At 37.1% G+C, this 27404-nt stretch overlaps 1 protein-coding gene across 1 annotated transcript; it reads left to right on the forward strand.

The window, feature by feature from the left end:
- Window positions 1–27279, forward strand: MTPAP (mitochondrial poly(A) polymerase). Its single transcript, XM_069458742.1, has 9 exons — window positions 1–157; window positions 6777–6949; window positions 7957–8190; window positions 10574–10798; window positions 12014–12225; window positions 14412–14638; window positions 24595–24687; window positions 24770–24843; window positions 26483–27279. The coding sequence occupies exons 1-9, from the start codon at window positions 1–3 to the stop codon at window positions 26843–26845; spliced, it is 1758 nt and encodes a 585-aa protein (XP_069314843.1). The 3' UTR covers window positions 26846–27279.
- Window positions 27280–27404: the final 125 nt, after the last annotated feature.

Consider the following 27404-nt stretch of genomic DNA (forward strand, 5'->3'; position numbering starts at 1 on the left):
ATGGCGGCGCGCGGCGTGGGGCTGCTGACACGCTTGCTACTATGCGCCCAGCGGAGAAGTCGAGTCCAGCGTCCTAGCTTCAGGCTTCTCTGTTGCCCAGGAACTGTGGCCGAAGACTTCCAGAGAGAAGAGCCACTTTCGGGGAGCGCGGAGACAGGTGATGGCGCCGTGGCCTCGGTTTACTCTGTTGCCGCGTCCCACAGCGGGCGAGGGAAGGGGGAAGAGGCAGGGACTGCGGGCGAACGTGTGGCTTGTGGAAACGGCCGTGGAACCCTTGGCACGAGGGTGAGGCTGTGTCCCGTCCTCCTCTGATCACACTAAGGGAACTTGGGGTCGCGGCCGTTGCTGATGTAAAAGTGGGGTCTTTGTGACGTTTCTTCCGGGCGACTCCGGTGTACAGAAAGAAACTGTTTAAATCTCTGTGAAGTTCAAGTCAAGGGCACAGTTTGCTAGCATTTTACAATTTGGCGAAATAGTGTCCCCAGTAATAATAATGCTACACGAGTCGGTTGCTTCATTGTTCACATTTATGTCTAATTTTGATACATGTTGCTAGAGGCCAACTCCAGCCTAATGAATAACCAGCATATCGTAGACCTAGGGTTTTACCTATGAAATTTACTGCCGTTTACTTTATTCTTTTGTCCATTTTGAGCAAAATCAGTCTGGTAACAGGTTTACATCCACTGGAACAGGCTGTCCGGCGGATGTTCTAAGTTTCTATGCTCCTTTGTGTATTAGGAAGTTCACTATTACTGAACCCCCTTTGTGACCAAAGAGTGTGTGTGTGGCATTTACAGTTCTTGAAACCATCTTGCAATAAATGTATCACTGTTTCCGTTGTACAGATATGGAGAGAGGTTCAAAGAGCTAAATAACTTGTGCAACGGTACCTTAGCTCAATTTAGACTTGAGTCAAGCTATCAAACAAAAGGTATTGATTTCTATCATTCCTTGGAGCTATAGTTTTAAGAAATGAAGTTGTTTCTGGGAACAGTTCTAAAGTATGCTAAAACAAACAAAAGTAAAGGATTATTTCTTAAATTGCTGTCTCCATCAGACTGTATGAAAGATTATATTGACAGTGAGAAATATTACTTTATATGACATTTCATTGAAATATTGATTGGATTGCATTTAGTAGAAGATGCTTCTGTTAAAAATTGCTAAGTAACTCTGAAAATTTGAGCAAGGATTCTGCTAAAGAAGCTGTTGTAGTGTAACATTTATATAGTGGTTTAAGTTTGAGAGTATTTTCATGTGCTCTTTGAGACCTAAAACAACCCTGTGGAGTAGGCATGGAAGGGATTACTATTACTCCATTAAGAAACAGGCTAGTATAAGTTGAATAGCTCATATTTACATAGCTATGCAGTGGGAAAGGTAAGAATAAAACACACTATGGTTGATTCGAAGGCTGTACTCCTCATTTACTATAGCTTTGTTGTTTTTCTTCTCTAGGGAAATGTTTCATTGTATATCATTAGGGTACTATAACTGACTAAATATCCAGGGGCTCTTGTGGGGCATAACAAGTAACAAAATCCTCATTTGATTTTTTTTTAACCGTTTTTAAAGAGGGAAGAAGGTAGCTACCTTTAGAAGCATATAATTTTATAATTGGAAGGAACTTGAGGAATATCCAATTCAGTTTTTCACTCTGTGTGAGAACTCATTGCCAAAACATTCCTAGCAATATTTTCTAGTAACAAGGAAGACACTTTCTCATAAATCAGCTAATTCCATTTTTGGTCAGGCTCTAATGGTTGAAAAAATGTTTATAATGAGTTAAAATCCAATTTCCCATTTTCATGTTGGTCTTAGTTTTGACATAGCTTTCATGTAAGTAATGGAAAGAGCTGTAGTAAAAAGAGACTAAGAGTGTGTATAGTCTATTATTCAGGATTCTTTTAGATGCAAGTGACAGAAACTTAACATATCGTAAGTAGGAAAGGGAGCATATACCAATCCATGTAACAAACTCTGTAAAGAGACATACATATCCGTTTTAAGGTCGACTGAATTGATATGGTCATTGTGAGATACTGTTATTTTCCTTGGTTATTGCTTAGTGACCTTATAACCTCAGATTCTTCTACGCGGGGGTGTTGATGATGGGCACGATGGTTGCCAGAAGCTCCACGTTCACTTGCTTGTAGCTTTCTTGAAAGGAAAGAATAAAATAATCTTTTACCTGAATTGGAAAAATTTCAGGAAAGAGCTTTCATCACATGCCCACCCTTTGGATCAAGAGGAGGTAACCCAAATAGTCTGATAATCCTGGCCCATCTAATGGAGCCTGGGTGAGTGTGACAGCTCCAACCACAGCCACATAGAGTGATTTTTCATGAGCAGGGGTGTGAGTGGGTTGCAGGCAACCAAACAACAGCTAAACTCTGCAGGAAGCTACCGGGCTTATTAGATGTTTGACTTTGTGCAATTTTCTCACCTGTAATGATACCTGCCCTGTTTATCTTAAAAGGTTATTGTGAGATTCAGAAGAAAGTATATACATGACAGTGCTTGGAAAACTATAAAGTGCCGCTCAAAGAGAAGGTGCTGTCTTGTATGTGAAGACAGCACTCAGCTCTCAGGTTCTCATTAGTTTTTTCCAGACTGTAAATCCCCACTTTATCTATGGTAATTCTCTGTTAGAGTTTCTGGACTTCTTGTTACTCCTCTCTGGATGCTCTCTGGCTCATTAATATCCTTCCTATCTGTTAAGTCCTGAGCAGAACATACACTCCCTATGTGACCTGATCACTAAAGGCAAAGAAGTGCTATTATCCCTTGAATTTGGATTTTTAATAACATTTGTTTTAATAAATCCTGAAGTTTTATATATATGTGTTCTCTCCCTATCCTCACCTCAGAAGTTAAGTCATTTCTTTGACACATTTTGAGTTTCATCAAATCAAACTTCTGGGCCTCTTTTATAGAATTGCTAGGTTAGGCCGGGCGCGGTGGCTCACGCCTGTAATCCTAGCACTCTGGGAGGCCGAGGCGGGTAGATTGCTCAAGGTCAGGAGTTCGAGACCAGCCTGAGCGAGACCCCGTCTCTACTAAAAATAGAAAGACATTATATGGACACCTAAAAATCTATATAGAAAAAATTAGCCGGGCATAGTGGCGCATGCCTGTAGTCCCAGCTACTCGGGAGGCTGAGGCAGTAGGATCGCTTGAGCCCAGGAGTTTGAGGTTGCTGTGAGCTAAGCTGACGCCACGGCACTCACTCTAGCCTGGGCAACAAAGTGAGACTCTGTCTCAACAAAAAAAAAAAAAAAAAAAAAAAAAGAATTGCTAGGTTAATATTTTTCCCCCATTATGTGCTTGTGTCTTTATTTTGTTTTTAATTCTAAATGCAGAACAGTATTTAGTTAATTTTTGTTAGTTTATGCTTACCATATTATATTATCAAGAACATTGCAAATTTCAGCCTGTGACAAAATATTAGCACTTCTTAGTTCTTCCTTTCAACTGCGTTGTTTATAGATTTGATAAGCCTTTAGTAAGGCAGTAAATTTCAAGTACCTCAACTTTTTGTCCCCTTCTTCACAACTTTGTCATGTCTACATCATTCTTACCTACTGCTGCTCAAGGCTTTAAATTGTACTTCTCTCATTTTCTCAAGCACATCGTTCCATCTTTTATCAAACTTCTCTATCTCTGTCTCAAAACTCAGTCCTTGCTCTTCCCTAGCAGTCCAACTGCAGGGATATACTTGCATAAATGTGCAAAAGACATTGATAGGTGACATTGCAGTATTGTTTGTAAGAGTGAAAAATGGTAAACCACCTAAATATTTACCAGTAAAGGATTGGCTAAACTATGATACAAGAATACTTACACAATTATTAAAAGAAATAAGGTAAATATATATCTACTGACACGGGAAGATGTCCCCGGTGTATTACATTTTTTAAAGCATATTACGGGATAGTATGATTTAAGTAATTTCCACTGTGTCAAAGATGTTTATATATGGATACAAATATATATGTTTACATATGCCTTGAAAATGTCTGGAAAGATAAGTGTAAAACTTAATGGTTGGCTATTAGTGTAAGAGGACTAGGGGAGGATTTATACTTTATAAAATTTTATAGTGTTCCACTTTTACAGTAAGCAGTTGGACATTAGTTTCAGAGTGAAAATCAAAGACAAGAATGTAATAGGTGGTAATTACAACTGAAAATGTGGTGAGGTATACAGGCGGAGCCTATGGCATAAAAAGAGAAGGAAATGTGAGCCCATTGGAAAAAGGACAGTCAACAGACTAGATCAAATTGAATGAGAATAATCCCTGTCATCAGTATGGAAGAAGATATTCTTCCATATTGTTAAATAAAGGTAAAACTATGAATTACATTCTTTCATAGATGTTAAAGTAAGGTATTACAGAGGTGGAAGAGATTCTACCATGGAGATTGAGAAGTCTTCACAGACCTGAGCAAGATTTGGAGGATGAATGGGAGTTTGCCAGACAGAAAATGAGAGGGTGGGCATCCCAGCCGGAGGGAAGAAGAGAGGGAGTTCATAGTCTGTGAGAATATTGTCTGCGGAGTACCACATGTGAAAGGGCAGAAATGGTAGAAATTGACATGGAAGAGGGGACATGGGACATGGTGCCAAAAACTTTATACCCATGATGTGGAGTTTAGAGTTCATCTTAAAGGCAGTGCGGAAGCTATTAAAGGATTTTAAGCAGGGAATTTAAAGAATAAGACATTTTTTTCCCCCCTTGGAGACAGGATCTCACTCTGTCGTGGGGCTAGAGTACAGTGGTGTCGTCGTAGCTCACTGCAACCCCAAGCTCCTGGCCTCAAGCAGTCCTCCTGAGTAGCTGGGACTACAGGCATCTACCACCACACCTAGCTTATTTTTCTGTTTTTTGTAGAGTTGGGGTCTTGCTCTCATACTTGCTCAGGCTGATCTCAAACTCCTGGCCTCAAGCAGTCCCCCTGCCTGGACCTCCCAATGTGCTAGGATTACAGGCGTGAGTCACTGCACCCAGCATAAGATTTTTTAAAGAAGATCTAAATTAAAGATCACTTTGACGGCAATGTGGAGAATGGCTTGAGAAGGACAAGACTAGAATGAATGAGACTAGTTTAGGAGTCTGGTTGTTGTGATATGGGCCTGAAATAAGAGATTGATGTTAAAGAATTGTCATTGAGAATGGAGATGAGGGCACATATTTAGGACATACATTTTCAGCATCTAGTTCAGCAAGCATAGGAAAGATGTTCAATATGTGTTTGATCACTTGTTGAAAATGTTGAGCTTGTCAGGGCCAAGAGTTCTCTGGTATGCCATTAGAGACTTGCCCCAAGGCTGATAACAGAGGAACGCAGTTTAGGTGACAACCCTAACCCTAACCCTGACCCTCCTACTGTCATTGACCCATATTTCTCTGTCTTGTCCCTGAGGTTGTCTTGGAGTTTGCTGAAATTAAGATGTGTGTTTGGAGTATTTCCTTGATCCATCAGTTTTATAGCCTTTTGTAATAAAATGAGGCTAAAAGTTTCTGCTGATTCTGTACATCATTTACATTTTCGGTGCTATTTAATCTCTGATATTTTGTTGAGGCAATTGATAATCAGACTTGGTGGTTTATAAGCTCCAGAATCCACCATTCCAGACTTTCAAAAGAAGTACTTTAAGCTACCCAACTGGAAGTTAAATATCTTGGGGAAAAGATGAGTTCTTAACATTTATTGTTTGGCTTTAATATGCTCTTAGAACTTGAGTGTTTTTTTTTTTCTTTATATTTAGTTCATTTGTTGATCTTCCCATTGTGGCAGTGGGTTGTTAATATTTAATTCTCGACTATCACAACTCTTGTCTTCATTCTCTGTGATTACAAAACTCCTAGCCCCTCTCTTTCCTTAGTAAAATTATCATGTGCTCTTCATGGGCAGAAGTTAGGTTTTAAATTCTTTGAATTTCCTGTGATATGGAGCACATGATAGTTGGTGATTTGGTGTTGTTTAGACCAGATCGAGACCCTTGACAAAAAAAACTTAGTAACTTACATTATATTGAATTTCTAAACTTATTATCTCATTACATTCAGACTTGTAATAATTTCTTTTAGGCTTTGGAATGTTATAATTTGCACAGGTTTTATATGTTCATATTTGTCAAAGTGTTAAATTAGTGATTTTACTCTCCTGGTTTTGCTTTTAAAATTTTGTAGAACTCTCTGTTTTCAGCACTATGCATCAAGTATAGTAAATCAAAACAGAGAGTGTGGACAATTTTAATGATAGTTCCAGGAGAGTCATCAACTGAACTTTCAAAGTACAGTCGTCCCCCTTTTCCGCAGTTCCAGTTACCCACAGTTAACTGTGGTCTGAAAGTAGGGGAGTATAGTATAAGATATCTTGAGAGATAAAGACCACATTCATATAACTTTTAGTACAATATAGTGTTATAATTGTTCTGTTTCATTATTATTGTCGTTAATCTCTTACTGTGCCTAATTTATAAATTAAACTTTATCATAGGTATGTATGTATAGGAAAACACTTAGTCTGTATAGGATTTGGTAATGTCTGCAGTTTTAGACATCCACTGAGTGTCTTGGCACGTATCCCCTGTGGATAAAGGGGTACTACCATAGTATAGCTTAACCCTCATAAAGGAAGAGAAGAAAAAATAACAAGATTAGGGTGAAGTTGTTTTTAGTCGTATATAAATCTTTGTATACCTTATCAAAATATGTTTTAAATTTTACTTGGTGTGTGGTAGAAATATTTTTGTCTCATTCATAGGCTCTGAAGACAAGACTTCCAAAAAGAGATTCTTTGAGGTGCAAAAAGAAAGACGAGAACAGGCACAGCGGACTGTTTTAATACATTGCCCAAGTAAAATCAGTGAAAAAAAGTTTCTTAAATATTTATCCCATCATGGACCTATTAATAATCATTTCTTCTATGAAAGCTTTGTAAGTATTTGAAAAACAATCTAACTTAATGTTCATGCTTTTGAAGGATAGAAGTCTCCATTGTTTTTTGCTATTGTGTTTTGTAATATGGTGAAGTTAGATTTTCTTGATACCCTCCATCTTTCCTTATCTAAATTTCTTTTTATTTTAATCTCAGAATGATGTGGGGGTACAAACGTTTTGGTTACAGAAATTGCTTCTGTGCCATTTGAGTCAAAGTTATAACTGTGCCCATCCCCCAGATAGTGTGTGTTGTACCAGTTAGATAGGAATTTACCCATCCCCTCCTACCCCCTCCCACCTGCTTCATTTCCGATGAGTGTTCCGCATGTGCACATAAATGTTGATTGATTAGTTCCCATTTACTGGTGAGTATATGTGGTTTGTTTTTCTGTTTTGTGATACTTGGGAGAATGGTCTCCAGTTCCATCCAGGTTAATACAAGAGGTATTAGCTCACCATTTTTTTTTAATGGCTGAATTGTACTCCCTGGTGTACATACACTACATTTTATTAATCCACTCATGTATTGATGGGCACTTGAGTTGTTTCTATGTCTTTGCAGTTGTGAATTGTGCTGCTATAAACATTTGAATGCTTATCTAAATTTCTTTAATGAGTTTGGTTTTTTTTTTTTTTGGATATGAGTATAGAAATCCTTATAGCAGTATTTTAGAATCATAAGTAATTTATGACTGATTTCATTATGTGAATACTTTAGTTCCATTATTTTGGGGATAAAGGCCAATGGGAGGGGAATCTTTGTTTTGCCTTTTAATTTCCGATTTCAGCATTCTTTTCAGCTTTTTTTGACTTATCTCTTTATAGTGTTCCTTTTCTTAATCATCTTCTAATGAGTAAAACCAATGTTCATGTTAGAATCATATTATTTGTAAATTTTAAAAAGTGATACTTTGTGGCATTATAATTGTTTTAAAATATGAACTAAAATAGTATATTAAATGTATCATAACATGTATTGTTTTTTCTTAATGTTTTTGGTGTAGGGTCTCTATGCTGTGGTAGAATTTTGCCAGAAGGAAAGTATAAGTTCACTGCAGAATGGAACTCGTACTCCAAGCATGGGCATGGAAGCTGCAATTCCATTCAGGTCACGTTTCTTCAGTTTAAAATTAAAGAATCCATCAAACCAGACTTCTGAAAAATCATGTGTACAGTCTAGTAATCAGTTACCTCCTTCAAGCAAGAAGCTTTTTGAATTACTTCATTATGCAGAAAGTGTAAGTTTTTAAGTATACTTCAACTTTTAAAAATACGTATGATATTATTTTAGATATTTTAAAAGTTCCCATAAAATACTCAAACTACATTATTGTTTAATGCACATAGATCTTCAGTTTTACAAGGTGAAAAGAGGTATGGGGCTGGATAGTGGTGATGGATGCATTATGAAGGAAAGTTTTCTTCTAGCTTTCTTAGATATTTCATCTGGTTCAACACATCAAGTAGATGTTGAGTTTTGCCATTTGAGATTATCTTTTCTGTTTTTTAATTTTTAAGAGATTTATTCTGAGCCAAATTTGAGGACCATGACCCAGAGTCATGCCCAAGAAGCCTTGAGCAAGTGGACTCGCTGTGGTTGGGTTACAGTTTGGTTTTATACACTTCAGGGAGACATGGGTTATAGGTAAAGTCATAACTAGCATATGATATTATCATATGGTTTTTCTCCTTTTGTCTTTTTTTTTTAATTTCAAAATATTAAGGGGGTACAAATGTTTTTATACATGGATAGCTTTTATAATGCTTAAGTCAGGGCTGTTAGTGTGCACACGTCTCCCCAAATAGTGTTCATTGTACCTGATAGGTTTTTACCCCTCCCCTTCTCCCCCTCCCCACTTCTTGATTCCTAATGACTTTAACATCTCTCTGTGCCCATTGATTAGTTCCCAGTTATTAGAGAGTACATGTGGTGTTTGTTTTTCCATTCCTGAGATACTTCACTTAGAATAATGGTCTCCAGTTCCATCCAAATATGGAAAAGACATGAATGTATTCATTTTTATGGCTGAGTAGTACTCCATGGTGTGTACATACCACATTTTGTTAATCCACTCATGAATTGATGGGCACTTGGGTTGATTGCACATCTTTGTGATTGTGAATTGTGTTGCAATCTTTTTGATAAAATGACTTCTTTTCCTTGGGTTGATTTCCTCCTGTAAAGCCATTCTTGCATTCACAGCGTAAACCTTACTTAGTCAAGGTATATTTTTAAAAATACATTAGTACATTTGTTTTGCTATTTTGATTCCAGTTTTAACATCTATTAACAAATGGATTGCTTTAAAAAATTCAAACTACAGGCTATATCAAGTGAAAAGTGAAAGTAATCCTTTTCCACTCCCCGAACCCCACCACCCCATCCCGCCTGTACTCCTCAGAGGGCACCATATTCTTTCAAAGTTTTTGGCCTTTTTGGACAATTCAAGTTTTCTTTTTTTTTCCCAACAGTGATGACATAAAATTGTCCATGGTATTCCATAAATTTTAAAATATCTTATTTCTGACTTTCTCTTTTCTTTGTCCTATAATATTTGTATTTGTCTTGGTGTTTCTTCCTCAGATTTGTCACACGTTTAGGTAATCCGTTCAGACAATCAGTTCCTGGTTTTATTTATCAAAATGGTATTTTTTTTTTTGGTTTGCTTTTCTACTTTTTAAAATTTTTGTTTCCAACCTTATACATTTCCTTTACATTCATTCATTCGTTCATTTATTTTTGGGTTGAATGCTTAGTTCAGTTATTTTCAATATTGTTTTTGAATAGGGAATTTGAAGCTATGCATTTTTACTGGAAATATTCAACTTCAGTGCACAGTTTCAAAATGTGATCTTTTTTAATTTTTTTAAGAAACAGGGTCTCTCCCTGTTGCCCAGGCTGGAGTGTGGTGGTGCCATCATTAGCTCACTGCAGCCTCAAACTCCTGGGCTCAAGTGATCCCCTTGCCTCAGCCTCCTGAGTAGCTAGGACTACAGACACGCACCACCATGCCTGGCTAATTTTTTAATTTTTTGTAGAGCTGGGGTCTCATTGTGTTGCCCAGGCTGATCTCAAACTCCTGGCTTCAAGTGATCCTCCCGCCTGGGCCTCCCAAAGTGCTGGGATTACAAGTATGAGCCACTGCGCCTGGCTAAAATGTGATCATTTTTAGCACCAATCTTGTAATGAATATACAGGATTGTCATTCTAAGAAACTAAGGGACCTTGGGCCTTCATTTCTTGAATTGTTGCTTATTTGTAGTGTTTCTTCTCCTTTAACATTGGTCTCCCTTGCTCCTGAGTTTAAAATGTCCAGCTAGTGGTGGTTTCGACCTCTTCTAGAGCACTTAACTACTTTCATTTTCCTGCAACAATACATTATGCTCATTGCTTATGTAAAGTGATAGTTTTAATTCTAGCCAACTTTTATTTTGTTAGTGTCACTCCTTGGTGCTTTGTAAAGAGTATTTTTTAAAAATCCACTTTTAAGGCTGAAGAAAAAAATTGTATGTTTTTAAGGTGGGTCTCCAAAGCCATCAAATCTTTACAAATAAAGTGGCAATTATTTTCTATGACCTGTACATTTTCTATTTTTTGTTGTTTTTGTCTTGGCCAGCTAGGTAGATGATCAGCTGAACACTCTCCTGAAGGAATTCGAACTAACAGAGGAGAACACTAGGCTCCGATATCTCACCTGTTCTCTTATTGAAGATATAGCAGCTGCATATTTTCCAGATTGTATAGTCAGACCCTTTGGCTCGTCAGTGAACACTTTTGGGAAATTAGGATGTGATTTGGACATGTTTTTGGATCTAGACGAAATTGGAAAACTTGGCACTCACAAGGTAATATTTGTTTAGACTACTATAATTTAAACTTAAGAAATTAGGAGCGGGAAATCTTTGGACTTAATACAATTATAATTATTGATTTCTGAACTTCCTAAGTGTTGTGATTAAAGAATAAGGTCTAGGCCAGGCGCGGTGGCTCACACCTGCAATCGTAGCACTCTGGGAGGCTAAGGTAGGAAGATCGCTTGAACTCAGGAGTTTTGAGACTGTCCTCATTTGCATTCCCACGGACAGTATATACATGTTTCCCCATGCCCACTAATGCTGATTGTCAACTTTGCCAGATTGAAAAATGAAAAATCTCATTGCTATTTTAATTTCTATTTTAGCTTCTAGAAAACATGAGCATCTTTTACTGTTTCTTAGCCATTTTATTTCTTCTGTTAATTTTTTATTTGTCGTCTTTGCCCATTTTTAGAATTGGATGGGTTCCCTCTCTTCATTTGTATAAGCCCTTCATAAATTAGCCCTTTGTGTGACGTGTTCTATTTTGTCTTATCTAGTAGTGAATGTATGCTTTGTCTTAATATGGTTTTAATTTTTGTGCAGTCATACTACTTTTGTGTCTTCTGTACTTTTGTGTCATGCTTAGAGAATCCTTCACTACTCTAAGATTGTCTTCTATTACTTGACTGATGCACTTTTTACATTTAAGTCTTTGATCTGCGTTGAAATTACTGTGGTTTTAGGACTAAACTAGGGGTCTATTTTATTTTTTGTAATGGCCACTTGATTCATTTGTTGAATAGGAATATTCCCCCAGTAATTTTCAGTATTAAATATTAAATTCCTATATATAAGTTCATTTATACTGTCTGTTTTCTTCTGTTGATCTGCTGTTCTTATGCCTGTCCTTCCCTACTACTGCAGGCTTATGGTGTCTATTAAAATGTAATGACTAGTAATGGGCATGTGTGTGTTCACTGAGTATAGATTAAGTAGTTCTATGTATAATGTTACTGTATAATATATATTGTGGTATATAAATTAATTATAAAAAGCCAATGCTTTTTCAAGGTAGTACTTTATATACTAGAAAAATAAAAGGCAACTGAGAATCGTAAGTCTGCTTTTGGCTGTGCTTCCATAAAGAGCTTTTATTTTATGGGGATTTTTGGACAAAAGTGATTAGAGCATCCTTTTAGAAAAGGTTATTAAGAATTTGCTTTTTACAAAAAGCTCGTATTTATAAATGTTTTTATTATTCAGTCCGCAGGAAATTTTCTGATGGAATTTCAAGTGAAAAATGTTCCTTCAGAAAGAGTTGCAACTCAGAAGATCCTATCTGTGATAGGAGAATGCCTTGACCACTTTGGTCCTGGTTGTGTGGGCGTACAAAAAATATTAAATGCTCGGTGTCCGCTTGTGAGGTTCTCACACCAGCCCTCTGGATTTCAGTGTGACTTGACTACTAACAATAGGTATGGTCTCTTAAGTTTGTCATCTTAAATGTGAATGTTATAAGGTATTAGCTTCAAATGCAATAAGATATTAGCTTCGTTTTTATTGTATAGAAACAGTGGCTTTGAACTCTTTGAGACATGCTTTAATAATAATTTTTTAAAAATTCAAACATTTGGATTGAAAATTAGGAAAGTCTTTCTTATACGTATTGATAATTTGGTATTCCTAAACAAAGTGTTAGGATATTATGTTAAAACGCTGACATACCTAACATCTGAGAAAAAATACATTTCATTGTTCTTACTTATGTAGCCTGATAGTGTGAAAAGTATCTATTTGTAGTGTAAGTAGTCTAAGTATACTTAGAACATAAAATAGCAACTTGAATTTGACCTCTGAATTGCCTCCAGTTGTAGTCAACTTTGTGTACTGAACAAATGTGATTTTTGATTAGGTCAGAAAGTGGCCTGATGAGCTTAAGGCTGGACGGTTTTGGTTCAACCGTGTTTGCATTGTATTATCCTAGCAACCTGTTTGCTTGAAAAAATGGGATGAGAATAATAAGTTCTTTTATACTCTGATTACTTTTGCTGGGCTCACAATAGGGAAAATTTTTTTCAATTTCGTTTATTTCTTAACTGTAGTATTCACATTGCATCAGTTTCATTTCACTATATTATCTGTTAGATAAATAATCATAACTGAAAATATTAATGGATTCAGAAAATCCAGTGTAGGGCAATTTTGGTTAAACTTGAGTGTTTACTGACACAATCCTAACTACTTCTGGATTCCTCTCATGGAGTAAAGTCTTTGTGATTTCTTGCCAAATTTTAATATGAAAATAATAATATATACTGTATTTTCCATCATTATTATATTTTCTTTATGGTATATAAAATAGGATAAAATGAGATTTATCTTTATAATAGTGTTATTTTCTTTGTCTTGTTGGGACAGGTTACTAAGAAGTTGTTTTAACATGCTCTTCTCTTCAGGTTTTCCTATTCTTGCAATATTTCTTTATATCAGATACCTTGCACTATTTGATATTTACTTTTAGCTTAATTTAGCTTCATTTACATATATAAGACATTAATCACTGTGAATTTCTAATTTGCTGTTTCTTCTAATGTCTTTAAACTCAGGATGTAAATGCCATGGTGGTTTTAGAGACAATTTTAAGTTGATGCTATTAAATGATTTTGTGCCCTCTGTTGGTTCTTTAGGAAATTACAAGACGCATTTTGATCAGTAGGAACTTTGAATTTGCATTTTAACATTTTGATTAGGAAACTTACTGAAAGTAGGTTTTGAAGTTTTTTAACAGGTACTTTGTCTTCATGGGTTTGGTTTTAGGTTTTTTTGTTTTTGTTTTCTTTTATTTTTGGTGGTGCTATGACTTGCATGATTTCTATAAATATTAGGGTTAGGTAATTTTGCCTAATTTACATACTATAAGAATTTTCAAACTAAATACTTTCTTGATAATATGATCAGGATGTTTTCTTCTATGTTTGGGCTAACTTATCTGCCAAAGAACTGGATAACCAGGGTGTGAAACTGAGGGGCTAAGACTCATTTACAAATGTGTCTGTGTCTTCATTGATAGTTATCAAGAGCCCTGTGTGGTTCACTTATTATTTAAACCATGTTTAGGACTTTTGATTTAAAAATTCTGTGTTTTTGAGGCTGAGTACGGTGGCTCACACCTGTAATCCTAGAATTTTGGGAGGCTGAGGCAGGAGGATTGCTTGAGCCCATAAGTTTGAGACCAGCCTGAGCAAGAGCAAGACCCTGTGTCTACAGAAAAAAGTAGAAAAATTAGCCAGATGTGGTGGTGCACACCTGTAGTCCCAGCTACTTGGGATGCTGAGGCAGGAGGATCGCTTGAGCCCAAGAATTGGAGCTTGCAGTGAGCTACGATGACACCACTGCATTCTACCCAGGGTGACAGAGTAGAAGAAGAATAAAGGATGTAGAAGAATAAAGGATGTTTTAATGGGAATGAATGTATTTGATATTCAACCAGTCATGTAAAATTTTATATTGCATATACACACTACTTTGATTATCTGATCATGGTGTTCTGAATACATTCAGATATAGTAAGATGTTTAGATATGTTTTCAGGTGTATGTTTTATTTTACCCAAATCATAACTTGAGGGTTTGAAAATTCTTTTTCTTCTTCCTTTTTGAAGGATTGCCTTGAAAAGTTCTGAACTCCTTTATATATATGGTGCCCTGGACTCAAGAGTAAGAGCCTTAGTGTTTAGTATACGATGTTGGGCTCGAGCACATTCATTAACGAGTAGTATTCCTGGTGCATGGATTACAAATTTCTCCCTTACAATGATGGTCATCTTTTTTCTCCAGAGAAGATCACCCCCTATTCTTCCAACACTAGATTGGTTAAAAAGCCAAGCAGGTAAGACTAGAAGCAGTATTCACTATTTTCTCTTTCTGGTGTTATGAATGAATATAATTACTGTGTTATCAAAGCCATGTGTATTTGTTTATTAGTCATATAATTTGTCTTGGTTTTTAAAGCCTTGTTAATCTAAAATCTAAGTGCTTTTTGTTCTTTTAAATGCCCACCAGGGGTTATGAGAGCAGATGATTTGTGAAACTAAGGCCTTAGAATTTTTTGAGAGTTCTGTCTTATCATGTCGGTTGGCAGGGTTGTTTGCAGCAGTCATGAGACCCCTGAAGCCTCGCCCCTGGTTGACCACGTCTAGAATGACCGTGAAGGAAACATTTCCCAGACACGGCTTTTGATTAGACCACGGTCTCAGAGATGGCTTTTCGCATCTGAACCTATCTTAAGACTTACATTAGAGATACTGTTCATGATGTTTTCAAGATTCTAAATGTGTTTTTAGTTAAAAGTTTATAAGTAATCTTAGGCACATTATTTTATATTTAGCATACTATTTAATTTATATTGTAAATGAATTGAAATTTTGATAGCCTGCTGGAGAAGATACTAAACTCCTGCAGTTCTAAATTTTCAATGGAAGCTACTTAAGGGATACATACATTGGAAATGCAGGTGTACTCTGACTTCTACTCATCCTGTATATTGGTGCCAGATAACTCTTCTCAATGCACTCCTGAATCTTCCCGGTTTAAAGTAAGCTTAAAAGAGATTTTATTCCCTGTAGAATAATCTTCAAACTATACTGAGCTGGGTGTTTAAAACCTTTCACTGTCTATAACCCAAGTTTCTCGCTTCCTCCCCACTATTCCTCTGCATGTGTACCCACATTCCAGCCAATACTGTGATTGCTCTCCTAACATTTCATTTAGCTCCTTTGTTCACAGTTTGCTTTTCTCCTGGGAATGCACTTTCTCTTCTTTCAGACTAAATTATTTTTTCTGTGCCACCTTACTTACTATCCAAATTAGAAGCAATCTTTTCCTGTGAACCCTGTGTTGTTATAGTTTGAAATTGAGCTTTAAAAAACCTAAATGTGATAGGTTAAGAGCAAATGGGACGTTTTTAGCGGGCTGGAGTGAGAAAACCTCATGTATCTCACTTTTGAGGCTAAAATAAAGGGCAACATCCATGCCTGTGCTCATTTCATCCCCTGGTGTCATTCATTCAGTAAATATGTATTGATTACTTATTATGTGTCAGGTGTTGGTTTTGGAGCACTGAGGATTTGCACAGTGTTCTCAGATAACTTGCAGCCTAGCAGGGAGGGAAGGCACAAAACACAGGCAGATCCTCACTGAGAAGCAACCCGTGAGTAGCACTTCTGTTCCACTCCTGCCGTGTGCGCTGATGCCAACTGCTCTCTCACAGGAACCGCTGTAGGCAGCAATTATGGAACTTTTAGGGTTCAGACGCTAAGAAAGAGTAGAAACTGTAGGAAGGAGGCAGGATTGAGGCAAGCTGATGTTAGGGGCAGACCGCTTCTAAGCATCTCCACTGCGCTCTTCCAGTCTTACGAGTACAAATGCTTTTGTTACATGGACACCTTCTGTAATGCTCAAGTCGGGGCTTTCGGTGTGCCTGTCACCTGAATAGCGTTCATTTTACCCGATAAGTTTTTAACCCCTCTCTTTTTCCTTCCTCCTTCCGTCTGGATTTCCAATGACCTTTACATCTCTCGGTGCCCATGTGTCCCCATCGATTAGCTCCCACTTAACAGAGAGTACGTGTGGTGTTTGTTTTTCCATTCCTGAGATACTTCACTTAGGATAATGGTCTCCAGTTCCATCCAAGTTGCTGCAATAGACATTATTTCATTCCTTTTAATGGCTGAGTAGTACTCCATGGTGCGTGTGTGTGTGTCTGTGTGTATTTTCTTAATCCACTCATGAATTGATGGGCATTTAGGTGGATTCCACATCTTTGTAATAAGTTTTTCAAAAGATAGACAAATGGTCGACAAACATGAAGAAATGCTCAACATCACTAATCACCAGGGAAGTGCAAATTAAAACCACAGTGAAATACCACCTTACCCCTGACTTTTTAAAAAGTCAAAAAACAATAGATGCTGGCATAGATGCAGAGAGACTGTTTGGAGGACTACAAATTAGTTCAACCTCTGTGGAAAACAGTAGGGAAATTCCTTAAAGAAATAAATATAGACCTACCATTTGACCCAGTAATCCCACTATTGAGTATCTACCCAAAGGAAAAGAAGTCACTTTATCAAAAACACTAAGCTAATTGTTAAAATTTTTTGTGGAGGTGGGGTCTTGGTATGTTGTCCAGGCAGGTCTCAAACTCCTGGCATAAAGTGATCCTCCTTTCTTGGTCTCCCAAAGTGCTGGGATTAGAGGTGTGAGCCATTGCACCTGGCCCCAAATCTATTTTAAAATAAATTTAACTTCATTCATATCTTATGGTATCAAAACAGACAAAACGAGTTTTGGAATTCTTTGATATTCCACTTAAAAATATCAAGTTGATTGTTTTAAAATTTGTGTGCTAGTTTTTAAAAATGGTAAGAGAAATTTTTAGGCTGTGTTTTACAGTTGTTTCTCTGCACATAGCACATTGTAGGTGTCAGTTGTCAATAAATGCAAAGCAAAATTTGATATACTTTGTGCTTACATTTTTACCTTTCACTTTTGAAGTTTCTGTAAAAGAATTTTTCTTACATAAATAAATGTTAAAGATGTGAAGATCATTTTGAAGAAAATTTATCACAATATTTTTTCCTCCTCATTTTTGTTTTTTCAAAATTTATGGTTTTTATATTTCCTGATTTTACCCAGTAGTCCAGTTTTTTTTTTGTTTTGTTTTTGTTTTGAGACAGCGTCTCGCTCTGTTGCCTGGGCTGGAGTGCGGTGGCATCAGCCTAGCTCACAGCAACCTCAAACTCCTCGACTCAAGCGATCCTCCTGCCTTAGCCTCCCAAGTAGCTGGGACTACAGGCATGTGCCACCATGCCCGGCTAATTTTTTCTATTTTTAGTTGTCCAGCTAATTTCTTTCTATTTTTAGTAGAGACAGGGTCTCGCTTTTGCTGAGGCTGGTCTCAAACTCATAACCTCAAGTGATCTTCCTGCCTGAGCCTCCTAGAGTGCTGAGATTACAGGCATGAGCCACCACCCCAGGCCCAATAGTCCAGTATTGGTGGACATTAAACCGTATATGGCTAAGGGAAAAAAAACAGTTTCAAGTTGTGAAACCATGAGAACCATCTTGGGTACTCTGATTAATCAGCTGAGTGACTTGAATCTTTGTACAGTGATTTTATTTCTTCTAAGCTGTACATCTCATTTGATATACACGTAGAGTCTATCGTCTATCAATTTGTTCTTTTTAAAAAAAACAAAAAATATTGTTTGCTTTCTTGTTTATTAATAGAGGGCAGCATGAATTCCTGGAATGCCTTCCTGAACTTCTAGGACTTTGTAAACCACTGTTTAGCGTTGTGTGTAGGGCCCTTTGTGATCTTCTGTTTCATCTTCTCATTTTATGTTGATTCCTGTGTGCATATCTGGGGCTTGAGCACTCTCAGTTCCTTACTGATTCTCAGGTGTTTCATGCTTTTTCACGTCTCTGTGCCTTTGCCTGAAATGGCCTGCTCCCTACCTCGTTTTATGTGCAAAATGTCCGCAGGGTTAAGCCAGGAGGCTGGGTGCTGTGGCACCCAGCACTTTGGGAACCTGAGGTGGAAGGATCATTTGAGCCCAGGAATTCCAGACCAGACTGGATAATGTGATGAGACCCCAGCTCTATAAAAAATAAAGAAATTAGCCGGGCATGGTGGTGGGCACCCTTGTGGTCCCAGCACGTTGGGAGGCTGAGGCAGGAAGATGGCTTGAGCCCAGGAATTGGAGGCTGCAGTGAACTGTGATTGTGCCACTGCACCCCAGCCTGGGCGGGACAGTGAGACCCTGTCTCTTAAAAAAACAAAACAGATTAAGTCAGGGAAGAAAGACGACAGACCCGGTACAATATCTCATTTGTTAGGTCTTTCCTGGCTGCCCCTCCGGTGCTTGGAAGCCAGTGAAGGTAATGCTTGGTGCACACCCGAACTGTCACCACTGTTAGATTGTTACGGTTCTTTCATCTGCCTGCCTTAATGTGGGCAAGCTTTTCTAGGACGGCTGTCTTGTTCATTTCTGCTGCTTCTGTTCCTGGCATGGTGGTGGGTTCACAGCAGAAGTTCAGTACATAGATTTCAGATGATTGGACGAACATTTTAGAGTTGAGGGCTGCTTATCGGGAGTGAGATGGACCATGATGGCGGCTTTCATATTTTGGTTACTTTCGAATTGCTCCATTTCTTTGTTTTCTTATAATCTTTACTGTTATACTTTCTGCCATATGTCCCTTATTTTCTTGTGTTTTCCATGCTTTTTGGCCTTGCTACCTTTGTTATATTCACTTCTGAGCTTAGTGCTTTTATGTAGCATTTCCATTTTATAAATATTGTTTGATTAGAGTCTTTGTTTAGGATCCCTGTATTTCTTCAGTTTGACGAATGAGGAGTTTGAGGAAGAAACAACCGGGTAACATTTTTTTTTGAGATAGAGTCTCGCTCTGTTGCCTGGGCTAGAGTGCGGTGGCGTCAGCCCAGCTCACAGCAACCTCAAACTCCCAAGCTCAAGCCAATCTTCCCACCTCAGCCTCCCGAGTAGCTGGGACTACAGGCACACGCCACCATCCCTGGCTAATTTTTTCTATATATTTTTAGTTGTCCAACTAATTTCTTTCTATTTTTAGCAGATATGGGGGGGTCTCGCTTTTGCTCAGGCTGGTCTCGAACTCCTGAGCTCAAATGATCCACCCGCCTCAGCCTCCCAGAGTGCTAGGATTACAGGCGTGAGCCAGCGCTCTCGGCCCGGTAACATCTTTAACAATATTAGTGCACAGACCCTAACATAGAAGAGCGTTTTAATTTGTAGTTCTGTGTGACCCAGTAACAATTTATTGAGTGTTTGTGCCAGGCACTGGGATGAAAAAAATTAATGCATCATCTCATTCAATCCTCTTAGCAAATCTTAAGAGACAGTATTACTATTTTCATTTTATAAATGAGGAAACTAAGGCTTTGAGAGGTTTTCTAAATTTCCTAAAGTAGAACATAGTTAGATGCTACAGCTTGGATGCAAACCCAACCACTTTTCAAAGCTTATACTTTTTTTTTAACTGAAATATAATATACATAGTATGAGTATATGTTTATTAATTTTCACAAACCGCATATATACGTACTCTCTAGAAGTTCCTACTGTGTTCCCTCCAGTTACCACCTGCTTCAAAACAGTAAAGATTGATTTTACCTGTTTATGTCTCTTACATAAAAGATACCATTTTTTTTGTGTCTGACTTTTTCCCTTCAACATTATTTTTGGGATATTCATTCATATTTTTAGTGTATTTGTGGACTGTTCATTCCCATTGCTATGTAGTATTATATGGATATACCAAAAATTTTTTTTAATTCTATTTTTGATGAACATTTGAGGAATTTATAGTTTGGGACTATTGTAAGTGGTTACTTACATGAACATTCTAGCACATGTCTTTGGTGAACATGGTTAGTCATTTCTGTCAGGTTTATAGTAGGAGTGGAATTTCTGAATCTTAAGATTTAAGTATATTCAGCTTTAGTAGATACTGCCAGTTTTCCAAAGTATAAATTCCCACGGGCATTATATACAAGTTATAATCGTTCTATGTCTTTGCCAACACCTGATTTTGTCCTTTTTATGTTGGCTATTCCGAATGCATATATAGTGGCATCATGGTATGCTTGTAATTTTCTTTTCCCTAATGACTAGTGAAGTTGAGCACTTTTTCATGTATTTATTAGCCATTTGGTTGTCTCTTGTGAAGCATCTATAAGTCTTATGCCTATTTTTCTATTGGGTTATCTGTCTTTTTCTTATTCATTTTTAGAAATTCTTTACATATTCTGGGATTTGAGTCCTTTGTTAAACATATAAGTATGTATTTGTCTCTGTATGTTTCTTGTATGTACACTGTGATTGCCTTTTACTCTCTTAATAGTGTCTTAATGGTGTTAACAGTCTTTTTGGGGGAGGGATGGGGAAGGAAAGAGAAGTTTATTAATTTGCTGGCAGATGAAGTTGGCAGACTCCTTTCTCAAAGTACCAACCTCCCCAACAATCTTAATGATGTTGAAAAGAACTGTGATTTTTTTTTTTTAAGGTTTCATTTCTATCAAAGTTACAGGCACACATGGTTAAACAGTAAAATAATTCTATAAACTTTGTAACGATCACGTGCCTTCTCAGCTTGTGCTTTCTGCTCCTTTTGCCTCTCCCCATGAGCAGCTACTTCTAACTCTTTTAGCTGATGCAAATTTTTAACCTTATTTCTAAATAAAATGCTTAAATTGCTGTTTCTTGATTTTTGGGCTTAGATACCATCTGCGACTTCCCTTTATGGAAGAGGAGGAATTATCTCTTCTCCTCCTGTAGTCCTAGCACACATACATCCGTTCCATCCCTCATGTTCTGAATATGCTATATCATAATTTTGGTGTGCACACTTTACATTCTTATGACTATGTAAATGCTATTTACATCTGACCCATGGAGTAAATTAAAGTTAATTTCCTTTCCTGCCCAACTTTTTGTATTCTTTAGAGTTAATGGTTTTTAATACTAATTTTCTTATTTTTTTTTTGTTTGCTTAGTTTTTTACGTACTTAATGTTAATCAAATCCCAGACTTGCTACTAGTTGTCTAAATGTTTTCTCAAAACAGTCAGAAGCATCAACTATTCAATTAATGTTGTCTTTTTCTTTATCTGGCCTAAAACTAAATAGTTTTAAAATTTTATTTTGCATAGTTTCATAGTAGAGGCTTTCCTCAGATGTCTGATAAGCCTAAGGTCGTAGCCGCCCCCCACACCCCTGCAAATATTCAACACTGAGCCTGCAGAGAGCACAATCGCCTGTCGGCCCCGCCCTCTTATTTACAGCTGGCATCTTGGAAGGTTCAGACCTGTTAATCATTTTAATAGAAGCTGAACATAGCTATTTATGTCATTTTTAGCTATTCAAGTTCAGTTCTAGTAAACTCTTCTTATAAAAGTAGAACATTATAAAGGATTTTTTCAAGAGAAAAAAAATGAGCCTCATATGAACTTGATGCCTATTGTATTTCTTATTCGTGTGTCTATCAGCTTCCAGTTATTTATTAGAAATGCTCGTGGCTGGCACAATGTTGATTTCCGTTCTTTTGACCAGAAAAAACAAGAATGATTATACATCCCATAGATACGATTATATTGCAGCCCCTAGTAATCTATGAATACCAGATACTGCAGCAGGGATCTCTGTGACAAATTATGGATTATTGTAGGACTGTAGTATTTGTTCCCTGAAAATGTGGGAAAGTTTATCAATCTGGATTTATCTGTGAGAACGTTACTCAGTAAATTATATTTGTCATGTGTATTGTGCAGAAAAACGGTAATTGCTTGCCAATCCATGAGGACCTAAGATTTCCAAAGGAAGCAAGGAAATTAGGTTTAGTAAATATATAACCTTAATTTTTCATATATAGTTTTTAAGTTCACTTAGGGTGAAGGAAGGTGTCATCAAGTTTATATTAATATTATGAGTTAATTAAGGTGCTTATGTGTTTGTTTTCCTTACAACTGAGAGAGTTTGTATTTACTTATGAATTTTTGCCAGTGTTTCATACAAAACTTTTAAGAAGAAAGTCAGTGCCATGGGATTACAGTGACAGAGTGTCGTATGTCTGACTAGGCTGAGAGGCACTTTGCCAAGGCAGCACTATCCAAGAGAACTTTCTGCGGGGATAGAAATGGTCTGTGTCCATGCTGTGCAGTACGGTAGCCACCGGCCACCTGTGCCTGTTGGGCACTGAAAATATGGTTAGTGTGACTGAGGAACTGAAATTTTAATTTGAACTTTTAATAGTCACAGGTGGCTGGTGGCTATTGTATTGGACTGTGTAGATGTTGTGTGGGTGACAGTTACGGCAAAAAAAAAAAAAAAACAGGAGAAAGAGAAAAGGAGGGGAAAGACTAGACTTGACAACCAAGCTGTTTGTTAGACTGGAATGCCATAGGGGTTTTGCAAAAACAAAGATGGCCCTATCTTAAATCAGAGGGTAATTTTTCTCCTTTGTTTCAATACTTTATGTTAACAACCTCTTTTAGTGAAAAGTAACACCCAGAGACGGTCTCAGTTTTTTATCACTGTATATTTCTAAAAATATTTTAATGTAGATCTTGTTTTTCTAAGTTAGTAATACTTTAATTGGAGATACATTCCTGAAAAAAGATACAACAACTAAAAGAGCATCAATATATGTGACTGGCGCTGTGTCACAAATATTATAAACTGTTGATCTCTTGAAATAGTAAAACATGTGCCCAGGTTCCATAAACATAGATCTAAGTAGAACTATATATGCTCTTCAGTGTACTGTAAAGTTGTGTCGTAGAGCACATAAAATTTGCTATTGAAATTAACATGTTAGAACCTAGAATGATTTTTGAGAAATTATGCCAGTAACCCAGGTCTTAACAAAAAAATAACAAAAACCACAAAAAAGAGGAGACAGAAGTTTGAAGGAACCTTATTTATCTCTTTCACATTTCTCTCTGGTGATTATAGACATTTAAAATCAAATATCAGCAGTCATTCAGATCATTGATTATGTGCCTGCTGTGTGCTAGGTACTGTTGTTGTGGGCGGACTGGGGGCAGGGGCAATAATGAATAGGACAGTGGCCTTTGTAGTCCCAGACCGGGGCAGAGGAGTGGTCAGACTGCAGTCAGCTGAGTACAGATGGAGAGTGGAGAACCAGTTTGCAATTATGAAATGCTTTGAGACAGAAGGCGGCCTTTGATGAGATTTCCGAAGAGTGGGAGTTTGCTCTTCAAGAGTATATTATATAGTGCATAGTGGAAGGTAGATTAAAGTGGGCCAGGAATTTCATGATGGTTGTGTATTTATCAATAAGCAGGAAGATAATTACCTCTAAAGATAAAAACAGTAATAGAAAACGTCAGTGCCTAAGTCTGATGTGCTGTTACTGAACTTCTTTTACTGAATTACTGAATTCCAGTCACTCTGGAGTACTGCATTTTAGAAATTACCAGAAGTTTTTAAAAAACTCTTACAGCATTTAGTTTGTATCATGTATGAATCATTGAATAAATGCATAAAAAGGTGGTAAGAATGGAATTGGAGATCTAAATTAAGTACTGATTAAAGGTAGTGCCAAAATTTGGGTTGGGCAAAGATGGGAACTGCCTACATTTTCATTTATTACTAAAAAACTGATTACCTCAAAAGATTGATTAGAAACCATTGAGTTGTCCACAGACAATAATTCTGGTATGCTAAATTTAATGTAATGTTAATTTCATGTTAGTCTCAACTCTTTTTTCTTTTTTTTTTTTTTTTTTTGAGACAGAGTCTCACTCTGTTGCCCAGGCTAGAGTGAGTGCCGTGGCGTCAGCCTAGCTCACAGCAACCTCAAACTCCTGAGCTCAAGGGATCCTCCTGTCTCAGCCTCCCGAGTAGCTGGGACTACAGGCATGCACCACCATGCCCGGCTAATTTTTTCTATATATATTTTTAGCTGTCCATATAATTTCTTTCTATTTTTAGTAGAGACGGGGTCTCGCTCTTGCTCAGGCTGGTCTCGAACTCCTGAGCTCAAACGATCCGCCCACCTCGGCCTCCCAGAGTGCTAGGATTACAGGCGTGAGCCACCGCGCCCGGCCCCAACTCTTTCTTTTAAATGGAATTTTAAGTCCTCTTAAATGTAAGTGTATGTATAACGACTAATAATAGGACACACTGTAACTTTGATTTGTTTAAATCATAGATTTCTTTTCCGAGGTAGGAAATATCTTTGAAATATAATACAAAATAGTTTTCACTTCCCTTTGTTTAAGATGCAGAGGATAAATGTATAATAGAAGGCAACAACTGCACATTCATTCGCGACTTGAATAGAATTAAACCTTCAGGAAACACAGAAACACTAGGTAAGTGTTTTTCTTTTTCTTTATTCCTTTTTGGATTGAAATAGACTTTTCCTCTGATTTTCCTTGTTTTATTTTCTTGCAGAATTACTTCTGAAGGAATTTTTTGAATATTTTGGCAATTTCACGTTCAATAAAAATTCCATAAATATTCGACAGGTAAGTAATGTTTTAATAATTAATTATTAAGGATCTGGTCTTCTTCTGTGCTAGCAGTTAGTTTTCAGAGCACTCTAACAAATGTTATTTCACGTCTACAGTAGTAGGTAGTAATAAGAAGGTCAGCGCCAGAGGAGTGACTGACGATCGGTCATCTCATCGTTTGGAAGGGCAAAAGCCAGCTCGTTAGCATCGGCTTTCTCACTAGACTGTGGGGCTTCTGTCGTCACTTGGTGCTGACACCGTATCCCTTACAGTGTGACATACACTCCGAAAGGTTTTCTGGAAAACATAATTTTACATACAGTTGTTTTTAAACTGGATTTGTGTTTCTATAGAAGACATGTAATACACAGTCCCAAAGGTATTTTAGTGATTCCCTCAATTTGAGCCCTTAGGATCTAATTTATTTAAAGCAAATGAATTTATGATTTTTTTCCCCCTTCTGAGTAGCTAGAATGATAGCCTTTTTTTAAGAAAATATAATCAGGGTAGAAACCTAGCCAAAATTTGTTTACAAGTGGGAGGTACTTGTGATGGCTCTGTTTGGGTTTATTCTGTTTAGCATTTGGCTGCTTAGTTACAAACTTCACAGGACTGGCTTCATAAAACACCAACACAGATATTTTTTCTTCAGCTCTTCTTTTTTCACTCTTCCTTTTTATCCTGTTCATGGAGACTTTGTTGAAAGTGTGGGGAGGGGAGAGAGAATACAGAAAGCTCTGCTGTGCAATCGAAAAGAAAAAGGTCATCAGACATACCAAGTTCTTTCATCCGTTTATACTCCAGGGCTCAGAGAGCACAGATAGGCAAGACCCTTGCTGAGCAATAGTGTGAAAGAAATTAGGGAATGAACAGTGCTGCTCACATTGGAGACTCTGGATCATTGGCACCGTGATATTTAAGTAATATTTGTGGTATTATTTGAAGAGGAAAAGGTACAGAGTCTAATGACTTAGTGCTGTTCATTTGATTCTTAGCTTTAGCTTCTCTTTTTGCTGTGAGGTATTGTCCTACATGGAAGAGCCTAATTGTTGGATCTTTAGGAATGTAATAGAACCTTTATAGGGTTTTAAATGAATAATGAATAATCCTTTGTTCCTTCTCTTCCTTTCTTATTTTATACTTGGGAAACATTAATTATTATATTTAATTTAAGGATTTTAATTTTGGGTGTTTCTATTCCTACCATAATAGATATGTTTTTAGCAAGTCTCAAAAATAAATTTATCTTCATCTTATTTTCGTCCATTTTTCTTTTTCCTTTTTTTTTCCTTTCAAGCTCTAGCTTGTTAAGTAAAAGATTATTTTAAAAGTGCCTTTATTGGTTAATTTAGTCTAGGTACCTCTTATCTGAGTAGTGACATCCTCATTCATAGATCATAAGCCTAAGTTGTTTTTTTCAAAGAACACTTATAAAACTACAGCGGTTTAAAAAAAACAGTCAGAAGTTCACACATACAAATACAGCATACATACATACATACATAACCAACCCCCTTAGGAAAGAAATCCTTTACTCTGTAAAGTTAGTGTTGGTGTTTTATGTTTTGACAATTTATTATGTTAACCAAACTGTTTTTCGAGTTAAGCCCTTCATACACTTACTCATTTTTTTCTTCTGTGTAATAATCTATAGGGAAGAGAACAAAACAAACCTGATTCTTCTCCTCTGCACATTCAGAATCCTTTTGAAACTTCCCTCAACATAAGCAAAAATGTAAGTCAAAGCCAGCTGCAAAAATTTGTAGAGTTGGCCAGAGAAAGTGCCTGGATTTTACAACAGGAAGATCAGGATTGGCCTTCCTCAGCCAGTAATCAGCCCTGGGGGCTGGCAGCCTTGCTGCTACCCTCCATAGCAAAGAGTAAGTCTCCCAGCAAGAACAAAAAGGAAAAGCTTTCAAGTGAAAGAATTAAAAACTTGTTAGAATCCATAAAAAGTAACAGAACAGAAAATCCCACAGACACCAATGGGCAAAGAACAATTAGTACTCAGACATAATGGCTGCTACTTTGCTTTAAGAACTGGTTTAATCCTATGACATGGTCGTGGACTACCTAGAAGAACTGGTTTGAAACTTTCACAGATCTAAGCTTTCATCTGGTGTTACTTTTCATGAAACATCAGCCCCTGGGCGTGGTGGCCTGTGCCTGTGGTCCCGGCTACTCAGGAGGCTGAGGTGGGAGGGTCCCTTGAGCCCAAAGTTCGAATCTTGCCCAGGCAACATTGTGAGACCCTATCTCTAAAAAAATAACAAGTAAATGAAAAAAATAAAACAAGCCACAAGGAACTGGTGAAAGAAGATTGCAGTGAGCTTTAACTAAATAAATTGTACGAAGCAAATGGTAAAAATCAGTTTTAGATTCAAACCATTGTTGATATCCACATCAGTCCATTTTTGGAAAACAATTTAAAAGGACTTCTAATTATGTACAACAAATATATAGGCAGTGAATACAATAAAGCTTCCAAATTTGGTAATACTCTTTAATATGTATTTTTTTATTTTTCAAGCAAAGTACTCTTATTCACATATATATAAATTAAAACAGGCTGGTAC

Source organism: Eulemur rufifrons, chromosome 25, assembly GCF_041146395.1.
Source record: "Eulemur rufifrons isolate Redbay chromosome 25, OSU_ERuf_1, whole genome shotgun sequence".
In the NCBI taxonomy this organism is placed as follows: Eukaryota; Metazoa; Chordata; class Mammalia; order Primates; family Lemuridae; genus Eulemur; species Eulemur rufifrons.

Bases quoted from the DNA above. Each gene is read 5' to 3' on its own strand.
- MTPAP (XM_069458742.1), top strand. From the start codon at position 1: ATGGCGGCGCGCGGCGTGGGGCTGCTGACACGCTTGCTACTATGCGCC. The intron at 12,226-14,411 runs GTATGGTCTCTT...TCCTTTTTGAAG, and splicing joins GACTTGACTACTAACAATAG to GATTGCCTTGAAAAGTTCTG. The intron at 24,844-26,482 runs GTAAGTAATGTT...AATAATCTATAG, and splicing joins ATTCCATAAATATTCGACAG to GGAAGAGAACAAAACAAACC.